Source organism: Phyllostomus discolor, chromosome 8 (assembly GCF_004126475.2).
Source record: "Phyllostomus discolor isolate MPI-MPIP mPhyDis1 chromosome 8, mPhyDis1.pri.v3, whole genome shotgun sequence".
NCBI lineage: Eukaryota > Metazoa > Chordata > Mammalia > Chiroptera > Phyllostomidae > Phyllostomus > Phyllostomus discolor.
The window spans coordinates 4,306,840-4,320,240 of NC_040910.2; the positions used below are offsets into that span (position 1 = coordinate 4,306,840).

Here is a 13,401-nt window from a genome sequence, read left to right on the forward strand (position 1 = left end):
CATATGGACTGTAACATGCACAACAGCGTAGAACAGAGAATAAGAATTTACAGTGCAAGGTTCCTTTATGGATTCCATACTTGAACCTAGACCAGAGCTCATACCATTTACCATTCAATACACTGTTCTTTTTTCTAATATGTCACAGTCTTGACACATACAATCTAGCCCAATCCAAATTTGCATGCATTTTTCATCATTTTATTTTTATTTCTGAATGCTTGAAAGAACACTGATATTTGCTGTCATAAAGCTTGTAAGAAGGTTGGTGGCACTATGAATTACTTCCTTTTCCCTTATTATTTACTGATTTCTACGTCTTCTGATAGAAACGAGGTTTCCCAAAATAGTTACACAATTTTACCAATCCAGGCTACAACAGACCTTGTCAGAAAGGTCAGGCAGTTGGATTATCTCATGAGTGTAGAATTTCTAACTTAAAGAATTCGTTTCCAACCTCTGATATTTTTATTTAGAAAAGGGGAGTAGATACCTTCGACCATGGAAGGGCAGTGATTATAAAGAGTAACTGCTAAGCCCTGGCTGGCATAGCTCAGTGGATTGAGCGTGGGCTGCGAACCAAAGTGTCTCAGGTTCGATTCCCAGCCAGGGTACATGCCTGGGTTGCAGGCCATAGTCCCCAGTGGCCCCACACTGATGTTTCTCTCTCTATCTCCCTCCCTTCCCTCTCTAAAAATAAATAAATAAAATCTAAAAAAAATGTATCTGGGCTTTAAAAAAAAAAGTAACTTCTGGTCCAGGAAACAGGCCCAGGGCTACTGCTCATGCTCGCTGCTGGGCCTGGCGCGAGAGAGTCCGGAGGCCTTAACAGTCCGAGTGATGCCCAGCACTTCACCGATACTAAAGCGACTGCTCGCCCAAACACCCTCTCGGATCTGCTTCCATTTTGCTGTCACTTTTGCCTTTAGATTTTTAGAGAGGGAAGGGAGGGAGAACACCAGCTCCCGACAGTTTATTATTTGTCTCAAAAAAAAAAAAGGGTGAAAATGCTGAAATGTGTCTTTTCCCCTGTGAGCGTCACAGGAGACGCGTTCTCCCCGCTGGCGGCACCGCGGGTTTTTCCTGCGGCTCCTTGTAGAGACGCACGCCGTCGCTATGGCTTCACGAACGCACACCAAAGGGTAGACGCGTGCCCGTAATTCCGGCAAGGCTGCTTCTTTGTCGGCGCAAAGGGGGACGCTTTTCTGTGTCCTTGCTGCCTCCAACTTGAAACGTGCTGGGCTCCAGCCAGTACTTGAACTTCAAGCTTAGGAGCGTCTTCCCTTAGCTGATCTCTCAGGGATGCGCGCCGATAGCTTTCCTCTTCGGAAAGCAGGGAGACGCCACTGCCCCTGGGAACTCCTCTCTGTTAACCAATCTGGTTAGTGTCAGCGTGTCCACGGCGATGTCGTTTCTGTCCTGACAAGAAAGCCAGGCCGCGTGGCCGCGTGAGGAATGATGAATGAGAGCGTCGGTAACTGGGAATGTCTCTGTGTAAATAATCAGTTCTCTAGTTGCTCTGGATGGTCACGATGTGTCCAGTACGGTGTTTTGTCTTGAAAGAATACCATCTTCAGTGGCTGTGCTCTGGGATGTTATGGCGCACAGCAGAAAAAATAATTGTGCGATGCGTTTAACAGATGTGCATCTGCGATCCCGGCCATTAACCGCAGCGTTAGAGCAGTGCCCTGATTTATGCTTTCTGGCTCGTCTGTTTCAAACACAGAGGTCTTCTGGGTACATGTTGGAGCCGGGCGTGATTTAGGAAGCCCACAGACCTTGCAGAGACCTGCTCGAGGTCACTGGCCGTCTCGCAGTAAAGACTGTCTGTGTGCTATTCACTATTCACATAAACTTGGAAGGATTTACCTTCCGGTCATAGTCTTTCACTGTTGTGTCATCTCCCTCGTCCTCTCTCTGCATCTCTGCCGGAGATTTTAAATCTCAGCGGGCAGGTGCTCCAATGTGGTCACCAGAAGGAGCGTGCTCATCTCCGCTCTCTGCTTTAGTTACAGGATCACCGGCGGGAACGCCCAGTTCACCGTCAACCCCTCCACGGGGCAGATCATCACCAGCGCCCTGCTGGACCGGGAGACGAGGGGCAACTACACGCTGGTCGTGGTCTCCACGGACGCTGGGTCCCCGGGGCCGCTCTCCAGTTCCGCCAGCGTGCTCGTCACCGTGACCGACGTCAACGACAACCCGCCCAGCTTCCAGCACCACCCGTACGTCACGCACATCCCGTCCCCTACTCCTCCAGGTAACTGACCCGACTCGGGGGCCGCGGGTGAACGGAACCTGCACACGGGACGTGCTCTACAAAACACGTGTCTTTCAGCTTTACACATATATTTTTTGATATGGCCTAAGTTAGTAAATCCTCTGAAATTCAGTTCCTTTTGCCTAACAAAATTAAAGGAACGCTGAATCTCGTAAATGAATTCTTTCTTCCTCGACCAATTGTGTGTAAGACTTTGTAACTATTACTTCTTTCCTAGTAGTATTTCTTAATATTACTTCATTATGTTAAGTGATTAAATAGATATCACTTTGTAGGCAGGGAGGGTTCTGCCTAGAGATGTAACTTGTGTTCCAGTTCCCTGAGACAAGGGCCTTTCTTCCCTCTCTCTTTCCCTTCCTCCCTCCTTCCCTCCCTCCCTCCTTCCCTCCCTCCCTCCCTCCCTCCCTCCCTCCCTCCCTCCCTCTCTCTCTCTCTTCCCCCCCATGCTATATCCCAGCACCTGAAACTTTACCTGGAATTAATAAGAATTCAGGTATATTTGCTTGTGGAAAATGAATACTTCACTTCAGTGCTTCATAGATTGTCAAAAACGTTTAACAAGTGAATAATTCTAGATAATTATTATCATTAATATTATTTGATTCCAGTTTAGAGGGATGCAGATTTGTTTGTTAGTAAGTGTATGGAGCCATTAATTAAAGAACCATTTTCGTGTTGACAATATGCATTTACCAGTCAGCATCCCTTTGGAATTTAATCTGGTTGCCTTTGCTTGTTTGCAAAGAATGCCATACTCTCTTAAGGACCGCACAAGTCTTCTGCCATCTGCAGTTTTTGAGATGGCTTTTCAAACAGGAATATACACACACAAAAACCATGATTCGCTTAATCTCCCTTGCTCTAGAACATTTTTAATCAGGAGGGAAAATACATGGGTCCAGCATTCATCCTCTCAGTGATCTTTGATCTTCTAGTCCCTCGAGAATGTCTAATTAATACCCATTGAAGGCATGATATCCATAAGTTTTTGCCAACTTTCTATCAAAGTCCTGACTCGCCAGTGACAGCCTTCGGATGAGCTGGCGCTGGCAGACGTGGTCCAAACCACACCCGGCACAGCGTCTCCTGGGCAACGTGGGGGATGCTCGAGCATCTCTTCCTCGTCGAACACGGCTCATCAGAACCTCTGGCATTTGTCCTGTTTTTGTTCTTTTTAAATGGGAGACTGTTCAGGTTTGTCAGAGCCCCTTCTGCAGGGCTGGGAGTGCAGGTCTGGGAGAGGTTCCCGAACGCGTGCCTCTCTGGCACCGTGCTCGCATATTTCCACGACAGTCTGTCCCATTGGCTCGCGTCCTGAGCTCTGGCGTGGGAACCCACATGTCGGGCCTGCTCTCCCTCCGTCCTCACTGCCTGCTGCCTCACAGCTGCTCTGGTTGGCTTAGGGACTGGCCTGTGCGTATGGCACACGCTTTGTCTCCGTGTAGTCTGGTCACCGAAGAGCATTTTGCTGTGAAACAGCGGGCGTACGGAATCAACGCTGTTTTAAAACATATTATTTTTGTTGACGTGATCACATAGATGGTAATTCAGAGATGTCTGAAGGCTTGGTAGAGCAGTGATCTCTTCCACTGGGCAGCAGCAGGGCCATCAGCGGAGCGCATGTATCATTGTGGGAGCTGGAGTCGGATGACGTGCAGATTTGTCTCCCAGGAGCTGCAGTGTGGAATGAGCAGCCGCCGATCGCCCTTCCCGGGGCCTCTCTCAAAGGCGTGCTGAACAGTATCAAGTCCAGGGGACTGGGTGGGCTCCGGTTAGCAAACAGCAGGTGAGGCCCTGAGGACTGTTGAGGAGACTGGACTTTGCAGCTTCAGAGGCAGCACAGCACAGGAGGTGCTGCCCCCCCCAGGAACCCTGAGACCACAGAGCCCCATCGAGCAGCAACACAGTGCTTTGCAGGCGTCAGCCCATCGCCACGTGCTCCTTTCGGGCTGCCTAACCGCACGCTCCCTCTCTTACAGGTTCCTTCGTCTTCGCGGTCACGGTCACGGACGCTGACATCGGGCCCAACTCTGAGCTGCATTACTCTCTTTCGGGCAGAAACTCCGAAAAGTTCCACATTGACCCGCTGCGGGGAGCCATCATGGCAGCCGGGCCGCTCAGCGGAGCCTCGGAGGTGACGTTCTCCGTGCACGTCAGGGACGGCGGCGCGCTGCCCAAGACGGACGCCACCACGGTGACCGTGAGGTTCGCGAGCAAGGCGGACTTCCCCAAAGTCAGAGCCAAAGAACAAACCTTCATGTTTCCCGAGAGCCAGCCGGTGGGCACTCACGTGACCACTGTGACGGGGTCCTCCCTGAGAGGGGACCCTCTGTCCTACTACATCGCGAGTGGGAACCTGGGCAACACCTTCCAGATTGACCAGTTAACCGGGCAGGTGTCCATCAGCCAACCTCTGGATTTTGAAAGGATACAGAAGTATGTCCTATGGATCGAGGCCAGGGATGGAGGTTTCCCTCCCTTCTCCTCTTACGAGAAACTCGACATCACCGTGTTGGATGTCAACGATAATGCCCCAATTTTTAAGGAGGACCCATTTGTGTCTGAAATACTAGAAAATCTTTCCCCTCGAAAAATACTTACTGTCTCAGCCATGGACAAGGACAGCGGGCCCAACGGACAGTTAGATTATGAGATTGTTCATGGCAACCAGGAGCATAGTTTTAGCATCAATCACGCCACCGGTGAAATTAGAAGCCTGCGACCTCTAGACAGGGAACATGTACCCCAGTACGTGCTTACCGTGAGGTCCTCGGACAAAGGCTCCCCTTCTCAGAGCTCCTCGGTGAACGTGGTCATCAACATCCTGGATGAAAATGATAACGCCCCCAGGTTCTCTCAGATATTCAGTGCCCACGTCCCTGAAAACTCCCCGTTAGGGTACACGGTCACCCGCGTCACAACCTCCGACGAAGACACTGGCGTGAACGCCATCAGCAGATACTCCATAATGGACACCAGTCTTCCATTTACCATTAATCCCAGCACCGGGGACATTGTCATCAGCAGGCCTTTAAATCGAGAAGACACAGACCGTTACAGGATCCGAGTGTCCGCACATGATTCCGGCTGGACTGTGAGCACGGACGTCACAATCTTCGTGACAGATGTCAATGACAACGCTCCGAGGTTCAGCAGACCCTCCTACTATTTAGATTGCCCCGAACTTAGTGACATCGGCTCCAAGGTGACTCAGGTGTCTGCAGCAGACCCTGACGAGGGGACAAATGGACAAGTGTTTTATTTCATAAAATCTCAGTCAGAGTATTTCAGGATCAATGCCACCACAGGAGAGATTTTCAATAAGCAGATCTTAAGATACCAAAACGTCAGTGGCTTCAGTAACGTGAACATCAACAGACACAGCTTCATAGTGACATCTTCAGATCGGGGTGACCCTTCCTTACTCAGTGAGACCACTGTGACCATCAACATAGTGGACAGTAATGACAATGCACCCCAGTTTCTCAAAACAAAGTACTTTACCCCGGTCACCAAGAACGTGAAAATCGGTACAAAGCTCATCCAAGTTACCGCGGTGGACGATAAAGACTTTGGATTGAACTCTGAAGTGGAGTATTTCGTGTCTAGTGAAACCCCCTTGGGGAAATTTAAGTTGGACAACAACACAGGGTGGATTTCAGTAGCGTCTTCCCTCACCTCTGACTTGAACCAGAACTTTTTGATCACTGTCACTGCAAAGGATAAAGGAAACCCCCCACTCTCATCCCAAGCAACGGTCCAAATAATTGTCACCGAGGAAAACTACCACACTCCGGAATTCTCCCAGAGCCACATGAGTGCCACCGTGCCCGAGAGCCACAGTGTCGGGGCGGTTGTCAGAACGGTGTCTGCGAGGGACCGAGACGCTGCGATGAACGGCCTGGTCAGGTACAGCATCTCCTCCGGGAATGAGGACGGCCTCTTCGCCATCAATTCCTCCACCGGCGTGCTAACCCTGGCCAGGGCTCTCGATTATGAGCTGTGCCAGAGACACGAAATGACCGTGAGTGCCACAGATGGCGGGTGGGTGGCAAGGACTGGTTACTGCAGCGTGACGGTCAACGTGCTCGACGTGAATGACAACTCGCCGGTGTTCGTCCCCGAGGAGTATTTCCCGACGGTTTTGGAAAACGCCCCCAGCGGGACCACCGTCATCCACCTCAACGCCACCGACGCCGACTCTGGAGCCAATGCCGTGATCGCGTACACCGTGCAGTCGTCCGACAGCGACCTCTTTGTCATCGACCCCAACACGGGTGTCGTCACCACCCAGGGCTTCTTGGATTTCGAGACCAAGCAGAGCTACCACCTCACGGTGAAAGCCTTCAATGTCCCCGACGAAGAGAGGTGCAGCTTCGCCACAGTGAATATACAGTTGAAGGGGACAAACGAGTACGTGCCTCGCTTTGTTTCCAAGCTCTACTATTTTGAAGTCTCGGAGGCAGCCCCCAGGGGCACGGTTGTTGGAGAAGTGTTTGCCAGTGACCGGGATTTGGGCGCCGACGGGGAGGTCCACTATTTGATTTTTGGTAGCAGCAGGAAGAAGGGTTTCCAGATCCACAAGAAAACCGGACAAATTTACGTGTCCGGACTTCTGGACAGGGAGAAGGAGGAAAGGGTTTCTCTGAAGGTGCTGGCCAAGAATTTTGGCAGCATTAGGGGTGCGGACATAGACGAGGTCACTGTAAATGTCACCGTCCTCGACGCCAACGACCCGCCCATTTTCAGCCTCAACGTCTACAGCGTTCAGATCAGCGAAGGGGTCCCCACGGGGACGCACGTGACCTTCGTCAGCGCCTTCGACTCCGACTCGGTCCCCAGCTGGAGCAGGTTCTCGTACTTCATCGGGTCAGGGAACGAAAACGGGGCGTTCTCCATCAACCCACAGACCGGGCAGATCACCGTCACCGCGGAGTTGGACCGAGAGAGCCTCCCAGTCTATAACCTCACGGTGCTGGCCGTGGACTCGGGGACGCCCTCGGCCACAGGCAGCGCGTCCCTGTTGGTCACCCTGGAAGACATAAATGACAACGGCCCCGTGTTGACCGTCCGCGAGGGAGAAGTCACGGAGAACAAGCGCCCGGGGACGCTGGTGATGACCCTGCAGTCCACCGACCCCGACCTCCCTCCCAATCAAGGCCCGTTCACCTACTACTTGCTGAGCACCGGTCCCGCCACCAACTACTTCAGCCTGAGCACCGCGGGGGTCCTGAGCACGACCCGCGAGATCGACCGGGAGCAGATCGCCGACTTCTACCTGTCGGTGGTGACCCGGGACTCCGGCGTCCCCCAGATGTCGTCCACGGGCACCGTGCACATCACCGTGATCGACGAGAACGACAACCCTTCCCAGTCCCGGACGGTGGAGATCTTCGTCAATTATTACGGCAACTCGTTTCCCGGCGGGACGCTGGGCTCCGTGAAGCCGCAGGACCCGGACGTGCTGGACACCTTCCACTGCTCCCTGACCTCGGGCGTGACCAGCCTCTTCAGCGTCCCCAGGGGCACCTGTGACCTGAACTCCCAGCCGAGGTCCACGGACGGCACGTTCGACCTGACCGTGCTCAGCAGCGACGGCGTGCACGGCGCGGTCACGAGCAGCGTCCGCGTGTTCTTCGCCGGCTTCTCCAACGCCACCATCGACAGCAGCATCCTGCTGCGGCTGGGCGCGCCGGCCGTGCGGGACTTCCTGGCCGACCACTACCTGCACTTCCTGCGCATCGCGGGCTCGCAGCTCGCCGGCCTGGGCACGGCCGTGCAGCTCTACGGGGCCTACGAGGAGAACAACAGGACGTTTCTCCTGGCCGCCGTGAGGCGGGGCCACAATCAGTACGTGAATCCCAGTGGGGTGGCCACCTTCTTCGAGAGCATCAAAGAGACCCTGCTCCGGCAGAGCGGGGTCAGGGTGGAGTCGGTGGACCATGACCCGTGCTCGCAGGGCCCGTGTCAGAACGGAGGGAGCTGCGTCCGGCGGCTGGCGGTGAGCCCCACGGTCAGGAGCCACGAGAGCCTGCCGGTCATCGTGGTGGCCAACGAGCCGCTGAGGCCGTTCCTGTGCAAGTGCCTGCCGGGCTACGCCGGGGGCTGGTGCGAGACCGACATCGACGAGTGCCTCCCGTCGCCCTGCCACAACGGCGGGACCTGCCACAACCTGGTGGGCAGCTTCTCCTGCAGCTGCCCTGAGGGCTTCACCGGGAGGGCCTGCGAGAGGGACGTCAACGAGTGCCTGCCCAGCCCCTGCAAGAACGGCGCCGTCTGCCAGAACTTCCCCGGGAGCTTCAGCTGTGTGTGCAAGGCCGGGTACACAGGTAGGAGGGCGCTGGGCTCTTCTCGCCGAGACCCAGCCGTGCCCCTGGGATGGGGAGGGATCGTGGCATTTTAAGTGCTTTTTCTATGAAAAAGTGGGTATCATCATAGCAAATGCTTTCAGTGCTTGCTATGGGCCAGATACTAGTCTAAGCCCTTTATCTGTATTTATTTTTCATTTTTTTAAATACTTTACTTTTTTAAGATTTTATTTATTTATTTTTAGAGAGGGAAGGGAGAGAGAGAGAAACATCAATGTGCGGTTGTTGGGGGTCATGGCCTGCAACCCAGGCATGTGCCCTGACTGGGAATCGAACCTGTGATGCTTTGGTTCACAGCCTGCGCTCAATCCACTGAGCCACACCAGCCAGGGCTGTATCTGTATTTATTTTATTCACCTCTCGTAAGAAACCTGTGCGGTAGGGGTAATTATTATTCAGTTTTTATGGACAAGGAGGCTGGAGGGGAGAGAAGGTAAGTCGGTTTGCTGAGGGGACTCAGTGAATTTGTTGTAGAGTCAGGACATAAGTGAGTTCCAGAGTGCAGGCTTCTGGGAAGTCACCTATCCTTGCCGACCTTCAGTGTCCCCGTCTGTACAATGGGCACAATCACACTTCTGTCTTAGCATTGTTGTGTTGAGTAAAAATGATGTTTGAAAAACATCAGGCTCCAAATCCAGCACTCACAAGTGGCGAGGACAAGTAGTGGCGTCTGTAGTGGGTCCGTGCAGTAGTGGCGGTGACAGAGGCGAGCCGCAGACGCTCTGAGAGGACCAGGGAACTGGATGGCACCAGGGCAGTGCGAGTCCCACCAGAGCTGGAGTCTTAGGGTCATGAATCATGGGGCTTCTTATGTGTTGTGAGTTCAGAGTTTCTAAAATCCTCCCCCGAACCTCAACAAACAAAAAGTTGCTGCTTCCGCTGGGAATTCAACGGTAGAGATGGCTTCCTTGCCCCATGTTCCTATAACAGAGTCATTCACACTTACATTTGGAGTGAGCCCACGCTCAGCCCGAGCACGGAGGAGAAAGTAGGAGTGCGTTTGGTGGTAGGCAGGGGTCAGGGAGCGTGCCCCGTGGGCGGGAGACGAGGCCCCGCCTGCTGATTTCGGCGAGCCCTTTTCCCTCGCCTCCCTCTGGCGTGTTTCTTTCTGGTCTCACGTACTTGGCAAACTTCTCTAAAGGCTGCAGTTGAAAGTTTTAGGAAAGCCCTTCTTTGAATGACGAAGCACGAGCAACACTTGCCGAGTGGCCACCGAGGCGCTGCTCAAAGCCCCTTGAGCCAGAGACACCGTTACTCCGTTCGTCATTCATTTCATCCTTCTCACAACTCTGTGCGGAGTTACTGGTCCCACTTCGAAAGCAGAAAGACGCATCTTAGGAAGTCCACAAGAGGTGACTGGCTGGTCTCCAGCGTGGTGCAGAAGTGGTCTGATTGGGTTTTGACCATGAGCTTGACTCAAGGCCCTCTGCTTTCGTATGCACACTGTGCTCTTCCTCACGCTTCCGTGTGCACTTCCTGTGGAGCATGACACCCAGTCCTTGACCTCTTCGAACAGTTTTCTGTGCAGGTTTCTACCTGGTCCTCCCAAAAAGCCTATGAGATCCTGTATTAGTCTGAGACCACTCAGGAGCTGAAATTACTTTAGGGTTTTCAGGTAGGAAGGCATATAACACGAGGGAAAACTTACAAAAGGTTCACACTGGTTAAGAGCAAGGGTCAGGAAAATTCACTGACATGAAGCAAACTTGTGCCCAGCCGGGAGTCTGGAACAGGCAGTGTTCCGACTCCCCAAGCCTGCGATACAGAAGGATGGGCATGGTGCCGAGGGTCAGCAGATGGTACCTGGCTCGGGAAGACACAGCACGGACTCCTGTTTTATGCTGTAGAAAACTGAGCCTACACCGATGACCCTAAGGTAAGCGGCCAAAGCCTAGATCGTCACCTTGTTCTGTCCAGAAAGTTCCTTGAGGTTGTGTGTTGATTTTACGTGCTGTTCCTCCTCAGGCCTCACTTTAGTTCCCACTTGCTTCGTCAGAGATAACCCAGGAATGACGTAAACACGCATGAAATTGAGCCACTAATACAAATCCTACGTTTTTTTAAAAAATTCATGCAATTCGTTGTTCCAAATTCTATATGCAGAGTCCATCCCGTAAAACCAGCAGGTAACCACAGCCTGCTAGTTTTGTTGCTTTGTTTCGCAGGAGACAGTATAACGTAAAGACACAGTGACAAATTGTTAATGTGCACGCCACATTAGGAGCACACCACTTACGTGTGTGTCTGTTTGAGGGTCTTTGCAGAGGTAATCCTGTAGGCTGGGGGTGCGCTGCTCTGTCCAGGTGCTCTTCGCCAGGTGGCCTGGCTCAGGGAGGTGGAGCTCGTGCAGCGAACCTCCAACACAGCCAATGAGAGCTGAGAAGGCATCAGATAGGATTCACGCCTAAGCATAGGTGTCTCAGAGAAGGAATTTTTAAAAATACTCATTCTGGCTAGATTGGACTCCTGAACATTAACCAAGTGCTAGGGCCTTACGGAAGCTGTCTTCAAAGCCTGTGCATAATTCAGATATTTTGGGGTCATCTGAATTATTTCAAATCACCAAGGTTTTCATACTGTATTTACTCTTGTGGACTTTGCCCTGCACTTTTTCAGTGATTTTTGAAGTCTGTGGCCTTCAGAATTGGAGCTGTGAGACTTTCTTAAATTTCTGCTTAAAGTAATTCTCAGCTGCTACCCCCCATCACACACACATACACAAACACACACACACATATGCACTCACACTGACACACATTCAGATGCACTCACACATATGCACTCTACAACACACTCACAATCACACACTCACAGACACTTGCACACGCACAGACTCATACACACCACTGCATACTGGCTTGTGTATGGATTCCTGCAGACCAGTTGTGTGGACCCCCTGGTACGCATCCATTTTCACTGTCAACAGTTCACGTTCTCGTGTGCTGTGAAACTTCTGGAATCTCAACACCTTCTACCTGTGATGGATAATGCACCTCAGCACAGTTAGCTGATGGATGTCAGGGCCGTGAGATCAGCTTATTTTCCGAAACAGCTGCTGACACGGAAGGCACCTCCACAGCACGGACCCCTTGAGTTCCAGGGCACAGACGCCCTTCTCCGTGCAGTCCCGGCGGGTCTCTTCCTGCCTCCAGGTGCCGACAAATAGCCGTAACTGGTTGGCGGCGCTAATTAAGTTAATGATCCAAGATTTTGTTTCACGGCGCTTCAACCCATCAAACTATTTTTCCCAGAAGCACGTTAGAGTAATTCGAACGGCTGCATTCCCTGATCATCGCTGTGTTGTCCACACTAGAATTAAAGTGGATGGACGTGTGCAGGACAAAACGGAATCTGTTGCTGAGCTCTAACTGGGTAATGGAGCGTGCACGAACGTCCCAGACCCGACGAGACGTGCGCATTGATGAGCTTCCTTTGGATTTGAGGGAAATTTGTGACATCGTTCCCCTCACATGAAAAAAAAAAGTCCTTTCAATAATCACTTCAATCACAACACTGAGTTTTCAAACTCTGGCTTTGAATCTTAATTTCTAGCATGGCGACCACTACCAAATTTATGAATTGGGAAAAAAAATTGCTAATTAAATGGATCTTCAAACTAAATGTTTGAATGGTAAATAATTTACATGCACTAACCACCCTATAAATAAGACTATTTTTCCCAAACTTAACAACAAACTCCTGTATTTGACTCCTACCAAAGTCATTTCCTGCATTTTTGGTAATTGCCAAGGGAAAAATAAGAAAATAAAACACTTTTAATTAAGAGCTTAAGTGAAAATTTGATTTTTTCTCTTACTATGTTTGTTTATTGTTGTATACACAAAGAATCAGATTCTACTGATAATTTATTTTAGTCTTTAAAAGAAATTTATTCTAAAACTAATATTTTCTTAGATTGTAGCTTCTTCTGCTATTTCCGTAGTCATTGTATGTTTTAATACAGGGTATTTCTGGGTCTACTGGATGTCTTCCACCCCTCCACTTAGATTAGTTGTCATAGCTGTAAGTTGATATTGAAATTAAATTCAGATGTCTGTGTTAAAATCTCATTCTGTAAGGGGTAAATGAGACCATTAATTTATATAAATCCCCCCAAACCTTACATTTCTTTTACTGTTGCTGATTTCTGTTGTTGGAATCAACATTTAAAAAGTTTTCTTCAAACAGGATTCGGGAAGGATATAGTGGGGAGACATAGGATGAATGATTTGGGTTTTTAGAGTCACACCGTTTTCTTGGGGACACTTCACCCAAATGCATGAGTAGAGGGTAACGATGGTGTCCCCTGAAATGGTCACCCTTCGTCCCCCCATTTTTCCAGTCCTCACACAGTGAAGTCTGTAATTTCGTTACCCACTCGCAGTTTTTCATCATATAATAAAGGCTACACTGACCACAGTGGTAAAGTATATTAATCTTAGGATTTAGCACATACAACTTTTAACACAACTCTAGAAGAAATTATCAAAAAAAGAATATGAGACCTTCCTTAGTCCGATAACCCATTGGAACAATTATGTCTGTTCTTACATTCGGCAGAAACTGGTGGAAGGTGTGGCTTTCCTCCTGGTGAATAAGCAGTCAGAAGTGTAGCCAGTAGGTCTCAATTTATTCTCTATTGGCAATACTGATATTCTAGAAAGAAAACTAAAGTCCCCTTCTTCAGAATAATCCATCTGGAATCCAGCTGGAAACCACGGCCGGCGAGAGTTCGTCCCACACAGCATCTCT

The 13,401-nt window shown here is 50.7% G+C and overlaps 1 protein-coding gene across 1 annotated transcript in view; it reads left to right on the forward strand.

Annotated features, from left to right (window-relative positions):
- Nucleotides 1-13,401, forward strand: part of FAT4 (FAT atypical cadherin 4) — a 142,922-nt gene that overhangs the window by 97,678 nt on the left and 31,843 nt on the right. Inside the window, exons 8-9 of the mRNA XM_028521616.2 lie at nucleotides 2,010-2,260; nucleotides 4,261-8,610. Of these exons, the coding sequence (XP_028377417.1) occupies nucleotides 2,010-2,260; nucleotides 4,261-8,610 (4,601 nt within the window). The remainder of the gene's footprint in view (nucleotides 1-2,009; nucleotides 2,261-4,260; nucleotides 8,611-13,401) is intronic.